General features: G+C 54.8%; 1 protein-coding gene across 1 annotated transcript in view; it reads right to left on the bottom strand.

Annotated features, from left to right (window-relative positions):
- Dnah10 (dynein axonemal heavy chain 10) overlaps nt 1–16,630 on the bottom strand; it is a 122,832-nt gene that overhangs the window by 5,164 nt on the left and 101,038 nt on the right. Inside the window, exons 58-71 of the mRNA XM_078039348.1 lie at nt 13,017–13,198; nt 11,898–12,034; nt 10,784–11,001; nt 9,221–9,442; nt 8,886–9,033; nt 7,706–7,985; nt 7,151–7,380; nt 6,195–6,468; nt 5,078–5,182; nt 4,588–4,742; nt 3,724–3,878; nt 2,021–2,204; nt 862–1,062; nt 113–322 (exon numbers count right to left, since the gene is read on the bottom strand). Of these exons, the coding sequence (XP_077895474.1) occupies nt 113–322; nt 862–1,062; nt 2,021–2,204; nt 3,724–3,878; nt 4,588–4,742; nt 5,078–5,182; nt 6,195–6,468; nt 7,151–7,380; nt 7,706–7,985; nt 8,886–9,033; nt 9,221–9,442; nt 10,784–11,001; nt 11,898–12,034; nt 13,017–13,198 (2,701 nt within the window). The remainder of the gene's footprint in view (nt 1–112; nt 323–861; nt 1,063–2,020; nt 2,205–3,723; nt 3,879–4,587; nt 4,743–5,077; nt 5,183–6,194; nt 6,469–7,150; nt 7,381–7,705; nt 7,986–8,885; nt 9,034–9,220; nt 9,443–10,783; nt 11,002–11,897; nt 12,035–13,016; nt 13,199–16,630) is intronic.

Genomic DNA, 16,630 nt, shown 5'->3' with positions numbered 1-16,630 from the left:
GAACAGGAGGTCACAGTAAACCAACAAGGCCTCGAACAGAGCCCAGACGGCTGAACAGCCCGCGTGGGCCAGCCCGGGAGCAGGGGCAGGAGCCACAGCCCCGCACGCTTGCCTGGAAGTCAGACTCGTTGAAGTCATAGGACACGTTCCAGCCGATCTTCCCGAACTTCCTCCTCTCCTGCACCACGGCGTGGAAGAAGGCCAGCACGTAGACCAGGGGCTTGAAGGCCGTGTGCGGGCACTGCTCCAGCATCTCAGGCGAGATCTTGAAGTACGTTGCCCGCATGTTCAGTTTGAGCCCATTGGGTGGCTCCGTGACAACCTGCAGAAAGGACGAGGAGGCAGACCCAGACGGAAGTCATGGACCCGTGGACGCAGCTCTGAAGAGGGGGCAAGCCAGAGGTCATGACTTGTCCTCCTCCCCTCACAGCAAGTCCCTCGTCCAGGGCCCAGGCGGAGAAGGTGCAGGACAGGAGCTGGTGGAGAAGCCCACCCCACTCCCCCTGAACCCCAGATCCTCAGCTGTCAGAATGAAAGGTCTTGCCTCCACCTGCCCCAGAGAGGGAGATGACGAGACCTCCCTGAGAATAAATCCACCAGGTGCATAAACCACCGAGACCTCCCGCCACTGCTGGGCCCTGCAGACTGCAGTGGTCTGTCCTCAGAGATACAGGAGAGCTTCAGGACACATGAGGCTCGTGACAGCCACCAGACACCACCAGAGCATTTGCAGGGTGGGTCAGGGAGGCCGGCCACAAGCCCCACCTCCAGCACTTCCTCTGGAGAGGCAGAGATGGGGCCAGAGATGGGGCACCCGAGCACCCCCCAGCAGACGGGCAGCCCTCTGCCTGTCCTGCAGACCTTTAAGGACTTCTGCAGGATCCCAATGGGGAAGTCCCTGGTGGGGTCAGTGGTGAGCCACAAGCGGAAGTCTGGGTGGGGCTTGGTGATCCTCTCCAGGGACTTCTCCAGCTCTTTCAGCCACTTGACCAGAAGGTGGCAGTTCTGCAGCATCAGCCACTGCCCACGAGCCACCGCTGTCTCCAGCAGCTGCAGGGCCACCTGCACAGAGGGAGCGGGAGGGGAGGGTGGGCGTCCCAGAGCCACCAACTCTGCCCACAGGCAAGGGGTGCCCACTCTACAGAGGCCAGCGGAGCCAGCGATACCAGAGCAGCTGTTGGAGACTCTATCTCCTTGGGGTTTCCTGCAGCCACAGCCTGCGGGTCAGTGAGCGCCCCCATAGCCCTCATGGCCTCCTCAGCCACAGAGCTCCAGCTTCCCACACAGCTGCACCTGGAACTCCCTGAGCAGGCGCCAAGCTCTACCACCCGCCAAGATGGGCATGGCCCTGGGTAGAGAACAACCCCAGAGCTTCCCAGGAGGAGTTCAGAGGGAAAGCAAGCCCCCCACTCAATAAAATCTTGGTTTTTGAAATGACTTCAAACTGACGTGAGGGCTGACCTTAAAATCGCTTCCATTGGTGGGTGGCGCCCACGGCTCCTGACACTGTCACCTCACAAGGGCGTCCAGCAGCAGAAACATTTGCCAGAGCCTCGCAGACAGACCACAGCAGAGCTGGGACCTCATGTGTGACCACCATGCTCACCCTCCAGCTCCGTCCCATGCTGCACTGCACTTATGGGGCAAGTTCTAACTGGGTGTGATGTGGTACAGGACCCAGCAAAGACTGACGCAAAGCAAGCTCAAGGCCCAGTGCGGTCCTGGGCACGGCACCCCTCACCCACTTCCTTAGCCAGGCATCACAACAATCCTGAACCCCAGGGGTCATGGCAGGGATCCAGGGAGAGAATGAGTGTGAGAAGGCTCTGACAACAGCAGAGGGCAGGGTCTCTTAAGGAGGCAGGATTGCAGCTATTCATGTGGTCACCTTCCAGCACTCCATCTCTGCCCTGTGGTGGGAAACCATCAACCCAGGTGCGGAGGGGGCTCTCAGCTTACATCCCTAAAGGAGGCCAGGATCTCACCTAAACTGCCCTTGTCCCTTCCAACCACAGATTACCTTTTCTTGACCTTGACCCATTGCGAGAAATTTGAGGCGGTTTCCTCCAAAACCAGTCCTCTCGGCTAGTTTCATGAGGTCGCTGGCAGGGTCGGAGCCAGGACTCAGGATAAACACAATGGGCGACATGGGCGTGCTCTGCTCAAAAATGCTTTCAAAGCTGATCATCGGGGGCTGCACATACCTGGGGAAAGAAACGAAATTGAAAAACCCTCCCGGAGGGCAGCCCAGGGCCAGGGTTCACCCATCTGATCAGTGCCATCTCTCCCAGAGTCCAGAACCTTCTGACTATTGCATGGTCCTGGTTTGAGAATCTAGTTTTTACAAGCGTCTCCATGGTGGATGGTAAACTCCTGGGGACAGGGGCTTCCCCGGCTCCCATTAGCACAGGGCATGTGCATGTCTGGGTGCCCTGCCCTGCCTTCCAGGTACACATGCTCCTGGCACAAAACCCGAGACTGCAGTCAACAGTTCCACAGGCAGGCCCACATCTGGATGGCTTATTTTTCTTTTTTTTAATTAGTTGCTGCTGTATGGTTTGGATACAGTCTCTCCCCTAAAGGTTCACGTGCTAGAAGCTTGGCCCCCAGTGTGACGTTATTTTTGAGGCTGTGGATGCTCAAGAGGTGGGAGCTCCTTCCAGGAGGTCAGGTCACGGGCACCACCTCTGGAGGGGGTGAACATAGTTCTCCTTGCAGGAACCAGGCACTTCTCACAAGAGGGCCTGTTGTAAAGTGAGGTCCCCCATATGCTTGGGTCCATTACCATGTGGCTGGGTCCCCTCCTGCCTGTCTCTCGTCGTGACACAGTCAAAGGGGCTGCTGCAAGATGTGGATGCGATGCCATTTGGACTTTCCAGACCCCAGAGCCAAATCAATCTCTGTTCTTTGCACATTACCCAGCATCTAGTATTTTATTACAACAATTCAAAATAGTGAGTTGCCAACACAGAAAGAAGGGGAGATTCATGTTTTTAAAAAATCTGAATTTCTAGCTCCTTTCAGAGATTTAAAGTTTCAAATCACTCAGCCCCATTGCCACCTGCTATGGACAGGAGCTCAGGGCAGCTGCCCCTGTGGCCCGGACTTGACTCCAGTTTGCCCCAATGCCCCCAACCCCACCTCATCCCTCATTCCCACATTCCCCTTGTGGGACACAAGGGCACAGCTACACCTGCACCTGGAGGGATTTGTCTGGCGCCACGCTCAGCTTGGAGCTGTTTGTCTAGTATGTAGTCCAGGCCACTACATCCCATCTTGAGCTTTAATTTTCTAAATCAGAACGCGTTGGCCACTGAGCACCTAGAAGGTAGCTATCCCCTGACATGTGCTGTGGCAGGTTCACCCAGGATTTTGAAGACTAAATGCCTCCCCAAAGCCTATAAAAATCTCAATGAGGTTTATATTGATTACATGAAAAGTTAATGCTTTAATATATTCAGTTATGCGTACTACTCATGTGTCGTTAGTCATTAATTAAAAATAAAATATCAAAATTTCATCTGTTTCTGTCCAAGTGTGGCTACTGGAAAATCAGAAGTGAAGACTACAGCGGTGTTTGTCTGGAGCAGCCGTGTCCTGGCAAGACCCTCAGCTACTGCGCACAGACCAGGCTCACAGTTCTCTGTTTCCTGGGAGTCCAGGTGGAGGCGATACCAGACATCCCAGCCACAGGAAGGACCACAGAAACAAAGACACACTTACTTCTCCCCCATGATTATGGTCACATAGTCTGTCACCGCCCGATACACCCGGTCCACACGGAAACAGCGCAGAATAAGCAACTTCTGGAAAGGAGTGATGCGTTTATCGTAATTCAAGGGAAATGGGAACTGCTCTAGGGAGTCCAAGTCGTACCACTGGGAAAAGCAAGGAAAAAAAATCATTATGACATCAACTCAGAAAGACGTAGGCCACCATTTCCATGAGAGGGCCACATCTTTTTTTTTTTTTTTAATTTTTTAGTTGTAGTTGGACGCAATACCTTTATTTTATTTATTTTTATGTGGTGCTGAGGATCGAACCCAGGGCCTTGCATGTGGCTAGGCGAGTGCTCTACCGCTGAGCCACAACCCAGGCCACTACATCCCATCTTGAGCTTTAATTTTCTAAATCAGAACTGTGAACATCAGAAAGGGAGGAACCAGGTTTCCTTCCCTGTGGTTTTTCTGGTGCCCAACCAGGGATGCAGTACCTGGAAGATGCTCAGTAAGTGTCTCCTGGATGGACAAATGGATGGATGGAGGGAGGGATGGGTGGGTGGATGGAAAAATGGATGAATGGAGGAATGGGTGGATGGACAGCAGAATGGATGGATGGAGGGATGGGTGGATGGACAGATGGACAAATGGATGGACGGATGAATGGACAGACAGATGGACAGCAGATGGATAGATGGTCCTTCTACCCAGCTAACTGAATTGAACAAAGGAGTTTCACCCTGGAGTGAGTGGGCATGGATTACACTCTGAATGGGGTTTTCAAAGGAAATTCTCACTCCCAAGGGGCAGGTATGGTCAGCTGGAGGTTGCTGGCAGGTGGAAAAGGGGAGAGAAGATGTGGGATCACCTCCTGCCAGAGGGTGATATTATCCTCCACGTCACCAGGAAGCTGCCCAAACTTATTGGAAAACATTTCTGATAGAAGAATGACGTCCTCCCACCCCTGGTCGGACAGCCACGGGCAGGGCTTCTTCCTCTGGCTCTTCTCCAGGGAGATGTTTCCTGAGATGGGAAGAGAAGCAAATGCCCTGGTGCTGCCCATGCCCAGCAGGCGGCTCAGCAGCTGGGCTCCTCTGGCTTAGGGGGAAAGTCCGCTTCACAAGGAGGCAGGGTGGGCGTCCCTGTCACCAACAGCACAATAGCATTGCTGCACCCCCAGCCCCCAGGCAGGGCGGATGCTGTGAATGGAGCCACAGCCACTTCAGAGGCCGGAGTTACCAGCAGGAGCATTTAAGAGGCAGCAAGTGGGTGGTGATGGCGCCTGTTATAACCAAGGAGCCCTGGGAGCCATGCTGCCGAGGAGAGACTGGGAAAAATGAAGACAGGCGAATCATTACCTTTTAAAAAGAAATCCAATTCTTCCTGGGGGATTTTTCCCTCGGCTTGCTCTATCTTGATGGTCATGTTGAAGGAAAAGAGTAACTTATGCTTCTCGAACAGCCCTGCAGAGAGACGCCACAAAGGGGGCTTCTAAACCACCTGGGCAAATGCGGGAGTCGGGGCAGACCCTGGGCCTGCAGGGCCTGAGGGGCGACTCTCTGGCTCTTCACAGAGAACATCTGCCGACCTGTCCCAGAGACCCAGGCTGAAATACTCACAGATCGAAGGTCCCAGTAGGAAGCTGAGGGTCAAAACGGCCCTGGCTGGATGGGGTGTGGGAGAACCCTTAAATGATTCTACTTTTTAGATTCAAAAATTTTCCATGACAAAAAGTTTTTAAAAATTAGGAGGTGAAAATCAGGAATTCCACTTTGGAAAAGAGTTTAGCAGTTCCTTAAAAAGCTAAGCAGAGCTACCACGTGACCCAGTGCTCCCACTCCTAGGTATACACAAAATCTAGAGAATTCAACACATGTTCAGGCTGGGAGTGCAGCTCAGGGTAGAACACGGGACACTCATAACACACACACACACACACACACACAACACACACACACACACACACACAGGTTCACACAGAAATGTGAATGTGAATTCCACAGCAGCATTATCCTAAGAGCTAAAAACCACGAATAGCCCATATGTCCATCCACCAACGAACGGACACAAAATGCACCCTACCCAGACAAGAGGACAAGCATTCAGCCACAGGAAGGGTGGATCCCGGTACGGACTTCCAAGTGGACACACCCTGAAACTGTGCTCCGTGAAGAAAGGAGAGCCACCCGGTGTGTTCTGTTGATGTGAAATGCCCACCAGAAGCAAATCCACGGGCTCAGAAGGTAGGTCAGGGGCAGCAGGGTTAGGGGAGAAGTGGGTGGCGAGGGGCAGGGGTCTCATTTCTGGGCTGATGGAGTAGACAGTGGCCATGGCCACACAACTGTGAAGCCAAAACAGACTGTGGACTCCTCCTAGGGCATGAATCACGGCTCTCTAAAGGGCTGTTCCAGACACTGGCCTTGGTAGGTGAAGTGTCCGCACAACTGCCCCGGGCAGTGGGGGAGCCTCGCTCACCTGTGCAGCCATAGTTGTAGATGTTGAAGGTCAAGGTGTCCATGATGTTCTTGAGCCGCTTCATGAGGATAGAATCTGGCAGCGATTTCTTCAGGGACAACCCAAAGACCTCCAGGAAGGCGCTCAGGGAGTACTGGTACATGGAGTTCACCAGCGCCATCTCGGACAGCACGAAGAACAGGATGGCTCCCCTCCTGGCGGCCGGCCGGTAGCCGTCCCGCAGCCTGTCGATGTCCAGGGCTGTCTTCTCCGCCAGCTTGAGCTTGTCTGACACCTGAGAAAAAGCCCGAGTTATCCTGGACACAGCCAGGAAGACCCAGAGGACAGGGCAGGGCAGGGGAGGGGACGGCAGAGAGGACCATGCAGTGTTCGTGGAGCCCACAGGGGCCCAGGGTGTCCGCTCTCCTGGGAGACCTGGTGGGCGTTCGTAATTGAATGGCCGACTAGAGCCCGGGTTACAGCTGCTGGCTTCCACTTGGAGACTCACTGCCCCCTTCATTCCACTGGAGGGCTCCACCCCAACTCCACCCCGGGTTGTTTTGGGTGCTTTGGTGACTCTCAGGACATTCAGGACAGGAACAGGAAAAGATCCCACTTATGCCCCTGGACTTAAACCTGGGCGGACATGAGGCCACACTCATGTGAGGCCAAAGCTGGCAGAGAGAGGAGACCAGTCCAGGGGTGAAGAAGAAGGGACGGTGGCTCTGCCCTGCCCAACTCTTCTGCTTCCTGAGCTGATGACCCTGCTCTTGACGCAGGCCAGGTGGAGCCAGGTTTCTCCCACTCTCCACTGGAGGGTCCCTGGGGCACCTTCATGATCCCCCTCCCTGCAGCACACCCTGATAGCGGAGCCCCTCCTCATCAGCCAAATCCTCAGAAGAGTCAGAGCCAGAACCTGCTGAGTGCTCAGAGCCCGCCCAGCTTGGACCCACCCCTCCACGGCCAATGGCACGCACCTCCGTGGCCTTGGACTTGGTGTCCTCCAGGGTCTGCACCAGCTCCACGTTATCCAGCATGTTCCCAGTGGAGGTGGCCAGCTCCCGGAGGAGGGAATCCTCCAGGTCCTTCAGCAGGTTCTTGTTCTCACTCGTCTCCTGGATGAGATGCTCCCGCTGCTCCTCCAGCTCACGCCTCTCGAAGGCCACCAGCACACTCAGCAGCTGGTCCTCCAGGCCCTTCAGTGTGACTGTGGGGACAGGGAGTGGCCCTCACATCTGCACCCAGCTCCAGGCCTGCAGCACCTCTCCCATGAGAGCCCAGAGCAGGTCTGAGACACAAGGACGCCATGGCTCCCCGCCCAGCACAGAGGCCACCTCTCCTCCTCCAGATGAGAGCACCTGACTCCCAAAGGCCTGGGGCCTTCCAGGTGTCGCCCACCTGAGAGCTAACCCTGAAGATGTGCTTATGAAGGAACTGTCCAGGGTCACCAGCGAAGGGCAGCCCAGGAAGGCCTAGAGGGGACTGGTCTCAGCGGGAACCCCCTAACCTCACCAGGCTCCGTCTGCTCTTACCGGTGTAGTTGATGACCATGGCCTTTCCAAACACCGATGGGCTGTACCTGGGGTTGGCCAGCTTGGTGTTCAGGTAGAGCCTGAAGTTGGAGTCGTAGTCGACCTCCTTGTCCCCCAGGATGATGAACTGCCGCCCCTGAGTGTACTTGATGTTTTTTTCTAGGACGTTGTCAATCACAGGGTCGATGTACTCGTCCACATCATGGAAAAGAAAAGGGGTCCCGTACTTGATGGACATCTCCAGCTGTTTCAGGAAGTCGGAGTCGTTGAAGGAGGCCACCTAGAAGACAGGGGCAGGAGCTGAGAGCCGCACGCCTGCCCTTGCCAACTGTGAGGCCAAGCGCTGCGCAGGGGGTGGCTCCACCCAGAAATGGAGGAGCCAGGGGTGGCAGGAAGAATCAGGAGGGAGCAAAGACCAGAAAGATAAAGACACAGGAAAGCCGAAAGCCATTAACTTGATCGTGAGTTCAGCAGGACATGTCGGGCCCGGAGACCCTAGTCCTGGGTGCACACCCAGGGAACCCAGGATACTCGTCCCTGGGCACAAACGTGTACAGCAGCCTTGTTCAGGAGCCTCAAAGCAGAACAGCCCAGGGCTTTTCAGTGGATGGATGATAAACCAACACAGCATGTCCACCCTGTGGAGGGACTCAGCTGTGGGACAGGCAAAGCACTGTCACAGGGGCAACATGGAGGAACCTCCAGGACACCAGGAGGCCAGTACTGCAGGAGCCCCTCACATGACAGGGGCACAAGAGGCGAATCCACAGAGGGAGACACCATCATGGTCACCAGGGCCTGGTGGGGCCAGGGCAGGGGAGGGCTCAGCAGGGCCATCACCAGGGGATGCAGCATTTTCTCTCATGGTGACAAGTCTTCCAAGGCTGACCGGAAACTGTCATGCAACTCTGTCAATGCACCAAGCCCGCCGGGCTGCACCCTTTACGTGGGTGAATGGTGAGGTGCGTGGGTCCCACCTCGGTCAAGCTGCTGCTCCCACTCTACCTGCGATCACGACCCCACCCAGGCTCCAAAAAGCAGCGAGGGAGTGTTGAGGGCCCATCCCAGGAATGCACAGGTTGGCAGTGGAGGGCAGCCACACCAGGCCAGGGGGGCAGCGTCTCACTTGGCCTGGGTTGGGGGTGGGGCGGGGCGGGGCGGGCCCAGGGACCAGGCCTACCCGCAGGTTGTTCCTCTCCTCCTTCCTCTTGATCCAGTTGAGCGCCTGCTGCTGGGGGTCGATGCAGAGGGGGAAGCGGCTGGCCCGGGTGGTGAGGATGCCATTCTGCACGGAGAGCTCATCGGGGGGCAGGCCCTGGGAGCCCCACCTGAGAGGGACGGCAGAGGAAGACTGACCTCTCCCACCACACTGTGACCCGATGGCTAACGGAGTTGGGATGAATCTTCCAGAACCCACCTACTGACCCTCAGGCTGCTCAAGCTTCCTCAGAAAGCTGCCGTCCCCTCCCAGGCAGACCCTAGCCTGATCCCCTCCAGCCCAGGGGCACCCCACACCTGCTGATCTCAACGTCGTCTGTGAGCAGATTCTCTAGTCGGAAAGGCTGGCTCAGGGGGATCTCCCGCCTCAGGATGTCGCTCTGCCACACCTGATTGACCATCTCGTCCCGGAACTCCCAGGTGAAGGCGCCCTCATAGCTCAGGAAGGCCGCGCACAGCAGACAGTCCCCCAGCAGCTTCACCCGCCGGTGCTTGAGCTCCTCCAGGTCTTTCAGCCACCTGGTGGGAGAGGAGGCTGCGCTGAGGGCTCCCCTCCCGCCACCATCCCAAGAACAGTCTGCGGACTCCTCTAGATATTCCAGAGTGCGTGATAAGTCATTCTAGACTACGGTTTCCCTGAGGTTAAGGTTTAGGAGAGGAAGATGCTCATTACCTGATGTGACGCACTGAGCTATGCTACCACACTCCACAAAGATGTACAAACCTGTGTGTCAACTTCAACAAACACGTTGGCTAGAACAGGAGGAGGAGGAGGAGGAGATCGTTTAAAATCAGAATAATAAACAGATGCATTTTTCGACTGTCATCTCATGCAAGAAGATTCCAAAGGGGAGCAGATAAATGAAGAGTGGACCTCAGTTCTCCACAACTAAAGAGGCACTAAGAACAACTACAAGAAGAACATTCCAGAAGGACCCGCTCAACAGGGCCAGCCAGAGGGAAAGATTTTTAGGGAGATTCTTTTCTCCTATAAAGGGAGCTTGCCAGCATTTCCCTGCTCAGCCCACCGGCATTTTGAAAGGCGGGTTCAGTTCCAGGACCCTGCACAGCTCGAGCTCCAGCAGGGGCTCAGTGAACCTTAGTGGGACTCTTTAATCCCAACCTGTTTACCAGGTGGTGATCCCACTGCTTCAAACCCCTTAATCCAAGACAGTACTAAGGCCAGCACAGTCAAGAGCTCAGGTCCTACCTGGCAAGACAGTTCTACCAGGACCCAAGAGAGCGATCGCTCCACTTGGCCTCTTACAGTCAGTACTCAGAGTCTTACAGGTTTTAGGGATACTGGAAATTGTTTCCCACAAGCAGAAAATAGTTTCCAGTGCTTTCTACGTCACACTTATGGATGCCAGATTAGAAACAATCATCCTGTCTCATGGAAAAGCATGGCCAGTCTCACCCACAAATATCAAACAGCCCCACCCACTTCAGATTGAGCCTAGGACCGACAACAGCTGTACCCTTAAAAATTACCTCTGCAGTGACAGAGGTGGGCCCCCTTCTCATGTCCTTTAGAGGCACCCAGGGGTTAAAAGCCACCAAGAAGTCCACATACCCTAAACCTCAGACAGCTGCTGGATGCAATAGTTTTCTCCAGGTCTCTGCCCTGCATCAGCTCCTTCAACCCTTAGTGGTGACTCCATAAACGGCCCTCGGTACCCAGTGAGAGCTGTCTACAAAACGGCCCTCGGCCAGCTCAACCATGACAACCACAAAACAACTCATCACGTGGTTTTTCCGATGGAAACACAAGGTGAAAGGGAGAATCCACAGGGAAGGGGATGGTGCCCACCAAGTCCCATGGGGCCCTGCTCGTCGGGTGGGACACATGCGTAGGCTGACCTGACGTTTTCTGATCCTAGACCCGAGATGAGTTTGTCCGCGGCAATCAGCCTCCTCTCCATGATCTCGGCTTCCTCCTGGAGCTTCTGCTTCTCGAGGATGGCGGCCTCGTACTTGGCCCCCAGCGCTTCCAGTTCTCTCTGGATCGCAGCCAATTCATTCTGGATCTTTTCCAGTTCCCGTTTAGTGAGGTAGAAATTCCGCTCCAGCCGGGCCACCTAAATGAAGACAAACTGCAGGTCATCTCAAGGGACCATGGGGGGCAGTGGTCAGAGGGTTGCGGACCTGGGCGGTGTCCACACTGCACTCTTTAGTAGTTCCAACCTATGGCTCTATGCCACGTTCAGACGCGAGGCTTCTTTTCTGAGTTACCCCCTCAAATGCCATCTGCAAAAGCTCTACATCCCTTGGCAAAATGACATCCTGTACCCAGGACAGCAGATGGCTGGATCTTCATGGGTACTGAGGTCGTAGTGAGAGGATACTGTGGTTCTGAGTCAAAAACTCAAAAGAATACACTGGGAACCAGACTGGGCTTACTAGTGGTCCTAAGTTTTCTGAGTAAAAAAAAATTCTGCGTTAGAAAGCACTGTCAAACTAGGACTCAAAATGAAGAGCTCGGCCTGATCTCGTTGTTTCTAGGGTTCCACATGTTAGTTCACCCCAGTTGTTCTCAACTGGGCTGATATTATCCCCCAAAACATGGCAACATCCAGAGACATTTCTGGATGTCATAGACTGGGGGCAAGGCCAGGGACACTACTACACATATATGAAGCACAAGGTGGCCCCTAAAGAGCGAGCTGGCCCTCCCCCAAAGCCCAGAGCCCAGGCTGAGGAGCTCTGCTCCACCCTGAACAGTGACATGGACACCTTCCTCCAACACTTTTGGCAGGAAATTGGAAGACCTTCCAGAGCCGGCCGTGTCCACTCCTGCGACATCTAAGCAAGCTGGATTTCAGGGTCACCATGTACTGGGGGAAATGTTCACAGGTTTCTGAATCTGCCAGAACTCTCCCAGCAAAGCTGCGGTCATGTCAATCCTGACTCTAAGACGTTGTCGACGGTGGTGACTGGTCTCACACTGGTCTCACACTGGCGGAGGGGCGGTTACCTTTTCTCTCTTGGGCTTGATCTCCCTGAAGACATCACAGTAGCCCATGACGGCCTCCACGAACTTGAGCATCCCCAGACCAGCTTTGCTCACGGCCTCCATTTCCTCAATCGTGGTATTGAGGGTCTTCAAGAGGCCTAAAGTCAAAGACCCCAACCCCACAGGCTTAGTGTTGGGGAAAACGAAACCGGAAATGAGCCTATTGACAAAGGAAGGGCAACTGGCTCCTTATTCCTTGGTGACACTGGAGCTGAACCCAGGCAGCTCCATGGGACATGTGGGGGACTGGCAAAAATGAGTCTCACACACATGGCGTTTAAGATGTGTGTGGGGGCAAAGCCACTGCTGGGATGTCCCTGGACCTAGGGGCCTCCGGGTGACACACAGGAGCCTGGGAACCAGCGTGTCAAGGGGTCTCATGACTGAGCACATGGTGGCTAGGCACAGGCAGCTGACTGGGACTTGGGGGCCACTCTGGCCTCCGCCTGCACCTCACCCCAGGTCCTCTCCCCGAATGGAAGCCACTCACTCGGGATCAGGCAGAGGGTACACTTGGGATTGGACACTCACTGCTCTTGTCTGTGTCTGGTTGCTTTTGCTTCTAAGGGGGTGAAAAGGAACCCTTGGCATTGGGTCTGAGGGGACCGTGACAGTATGAACCTGCACTGCTTTTTGCACAGCTGTCCTTTCACCTAACCGAGCGCGAGAGCCGAGCGCCCAGCAGGGGCAGGAGTCAGCCCAAGGGAACTCGGTGTCTGTGAACCAAGGCACAGTGCTGGCTCTGGGAGACGTCCCCTCCCCACTGCCTATTCTGAGGGGTCCATGGAGACTTTACTGGGGGGAGTCAAGTGCACCGTGTGCACTGATGGGACACACAGAGGACAGGCTGGGTCAGTCCCAGCAAGATTGTTTCCTACTGCTCAGTCTGACAAGCAGAGGCCATCAGTTTCCTCTCTCCCTGCCATTTTCCTCTGGGGACAGTCAGTAGGCTGTCCACCTGCAGGACAGTGGTGACGCTCTGATCTCAGAGAAGGCCTGCCCCTGGTAAGCCCCCTGCCCCGCTGCCCATCCTCTGTAGGGTGGGGGCAGCCCTAGCTGGCTGCACGTTCCCACACTCACCCTTGATGCTTTTAACCTGGCTCTGGGAAATGGAGTCGAAGTCGAGCTCCATCAGAGACCGCAGGAAGTTGGGGTCGGACATCATGCCTTTGGCGGTCTTCCAGTTGAGCTCCTTGTAGCCCTTTATGATGAGGATGCACTCGCACACGGTCTGCACCTGCCTCGGTGGCTTGGCAAAGGACCTGGCGGGGACGGGAGTGTGTGTGGGTCTCATGGGGGTGTGGCTGGGTCTGGCCGGTGCTCACTCCAGGAATGAGTCTGAGAAGCCAAGGACACCAGGTCCCCCCCCACACACACATGGGGTCCTGGGTGGGAGCTCTAAGGGCAGGGACAGGGCCCCTGTCAGGTTGGATAAGGCTCCTGGAACCCAACTGAGCCTCAGAATCATGGGGGTGGGGATAGGCGTTAAAATACCAACCCAGGCCACCTGTGCAGCCAGGTCCACAGGTTAGAGCAGAGTCTGGGAACCTGCCTTTTAATTACACCCCCCGTGACTACTTAGATTAAGTGGTGGCTGCGTCACTTCTGTCTTTATCACCATCAACACCATCATCTTCCCGTTTACTAGGTAAGAAACAGGCTGTGGGCACTGGACCACCCCGTGTTCACACAGCTGGGCTGGAGCTGGGCCCACGCTTTGGCTCCTCCAGGATTTGGCCCTCATTGACGTCTATGGCCTCAATAGACTACCTGCTTCTCCAACACCAGGCGCCCTGAGTCCCCCAGAGAACCAGAGCCCAAAGAAACAAGAGACAGAACAGCATTGGTTCAAAGCTCCAGCAGGGCCCAGCAGGCCACAGGGTAACTTGCTGGTGCCAGGGCCACCAGGCAGCTGCAGAAGGTGCTGATCTCCAGACAAAGCTGTGAGGAGACAGCGAGAGGAGTGGGACGAAGGAGCCCAGGAGGGGAGAGGGAAGAGCAGGAGCCCAGGAGGGGAGAGGGAGGAGCAGGAGCCCAGGAGGGGAGAGGGACGAGCAGGAGGGGCATGGGCCTCAGGAGGGCCTGGAAACAAGGTGTGGCCTGGCAGGTGCCCAGACTCCAGTGTGGTGCTCCAGGAGGCAAGTAGGTGGGGGAGATAAGACTATTGCTGCCCTCCTGAAGAAAGAACCATCGCAAACTCCACTCCCCATATCTCCCTACACTACCCCAGGCTCGCCAGCCACCTGCTTTTCTCTGAGCCAAGCTCTCACCGCCTTGGAGGGCGCCCCCTGGAGCCAGGAGCACAGACTGCAGGCTCCTGTGGCCGGGCAGGACTGCCTGGCCCAATGCCACCAGCCCCAGGGCCTATTCAGGGTGGCAGGAATTGGATCCAATGACTACGGAATAAATGGAAGGAAGAAAAGCACAATCATAAGCCAGCGACAAAGGGCACCTTTATACTCCAACAGCAGAGAAACATCCGCTTCCAATCTCCGTTGCTCCTCGTCTTCCTGGCTTATCGTTTAATTATTTCTACAAAGGGGATTGAGCATTATAGATAGGAAGTGCCCTCCAAGGAATTAAGGTTATGAAATTGTCAAGATGTAAGTGCTGGCCCATCAGGCTTGCCATCCCAAAGACCCAACAAAGGCCAGACCAAAGTCGTGGGGGATGGATGGCTGGATTCAAACTCACACAGGACCCCGGCAAACAAACAAACGAAAAATCCAAATAGATCAAAAAATTTTAAATGAAAAAAAACTGAACCATAAAGGTACAGAAAGAAACTGTGCTTTGTGACACCATCTGACAAGAGCAAGGCATTTTAACTGACAGGATATTAAAAGGAACAATATAGAATACTGCCACATACACAGCAAAAACAAACACACGCACAAACCTTGTTAATAAAATCAAACAGCCAAGACAAACTAGAAGATATCTGCACTCACTGTGTGAGTGGATAGCGAATCCCTGTCATACAAAATGCCATTTGGGGGCTGAGGGCTAGCCCAGGGGCAGAGCAGGTGCCTAGCTTTCAAGGCCTTGGACTCCATCTCCAGCTCTGCAAAAAAGAGAAAGAAAAGCCCCTGGAAATGATTAAGAAGACAAAAGCAACAGTAATAACAACAACTTCACAGATAAACAACATGAGACAGCATTTTCCACAATGACAAAAAAAAGGCCACCTCACGCTAGTTAGAACTACACAGATGCCACTCTCCACCTACAAAAGCAGCAGCAGAGATCCAATGTCAACAGCGCCCTCTGCTGGTGAGGGAAACAGGCCTCAGGCGGCCTGGGGAGGAGCAGGTCCCCCAGGGCCAGGCATTATGAACCACACCCTTGGACCCAGTACCACGGCCAGAAACACACCCCGTGGGGGGCTTGCCCAGCACACGGCAAAGCAACCAGGTTTGCTCTGCGTGAAGGCAAGGGACTGGAGGCCAGCTAAAGCCACAGCCACAGGGCCTGGCTGAGCAGACTGCCTGGCCCGACACAGGACGGGACGGTTTAAAATAACAGGGTGTTCACCACATGCGCGCCTGCAGCAGATCTCCAAAATGCAAGCAGAAGAACATGAATGGTGTGCTTTCATTTGTCCACCCTCACTCTCAAACCCTCGGACTCCAGCCAGGGGCTGAAGAGAGCCTCAAATATCAGGTAGCCCGGGAAGCTGCTGGGCTGGGCTGCAGCACGCCGATGTGACATTGGAACAGGACAATGGCTAAAGCTGTGCAGGCACTGCTTAGGTGCCCAGCCCAGTTTGATGATTCTTCACACACTAGCGCCTTTTATCCTTACAACCGCCCTGATTCATCGGGGATGACTGTCATCATCCACATTTTACAAGTGAGGAAGCAAGCACAGAGAGGTTAGCTGAAGGTCACAGAGCCTTAGACAACAAGCTGAAGGTCATGAAGCTGGTAAGAGGCAGAGCCATGCAGGACTGTATTCCCTGCTCTAATGGCTCTTTTTTTTTTTTTTTTAATTTTTACCATGACAGGGACAGAACCCAGGGGCTCGCACATGCCAGGCAAGTGCTCTATTTTTTTTTCAAATACCTTATTAGTTGTTGACCTTTATTTTTTCATATGTGGTGCTAAGAATCGAACCCAGTGCCTCACACATGCCAGGCAAATGCTCTACCACTCAGCCCCAGCCCCAGCCCTCCACAATAGCACTTCAAACATCACTCCCTTTAGGTCTTCAGGCCATCGGCCACTTTTAGCTCTCTCAGGCACGAGGCCTGTCTAACTCAGGGATGCATCAAGTTCTCCATGTGACCCCAGGGACCCCCCTCCCCTGCCCTCAATCAGGGGGACACTGCCTTCCCTGCCCCTCCTCTCTAGATGCCCTTCAGCGTCCTTCCCAGCTCTCTAAGCTGCTGCTGGGAGCTGCCCATACCGTGTAGCCAGAGGTAGGGTGTTTTCCTTGAAAATGCAGTTGACTATCCCTCCTATCACCTGGCCCACACGCAGCCCCACCTTGTCCTGGCACCTCCATCTGCCACCCAGCAGGGACATTTATAGCACCTGCCCTAAAGCTCCCATCAGCACCACACTCTGCAGAACACTGGAGGGATGACTTGTTGGTCACATGGCAGCAACTCTGGTGTCACTCAGGTCCCCAGTGCAGCAGGGACTGAGTTCCTGTTCAAGTTCCCATACAGGAGAAGGGCCCAACCTTTTGTG

Source organism: Ictidomys tridecemlineatus, chromosome 2 (genome assembly GCF_052094955.1).
Source record: "Ictidomys tridecemlineatus isolate mIctTri1 chromosome 2, mIctTri1.hap1, whole genome shotgun sequence".
Taxonomy (NCBI): domain Eukaryota; kingdom Metazoa; phylum Chordata; class Mammalia; order Rodentia; family Sciuridae; genus Ictidomys; species Ictidomys tridecemlineatus.
The sequence above is the reverse complement of the archived record's forward strand: the minus strand, read 5'-3'. Positions and strand labels throughout refer to the sequence as shown.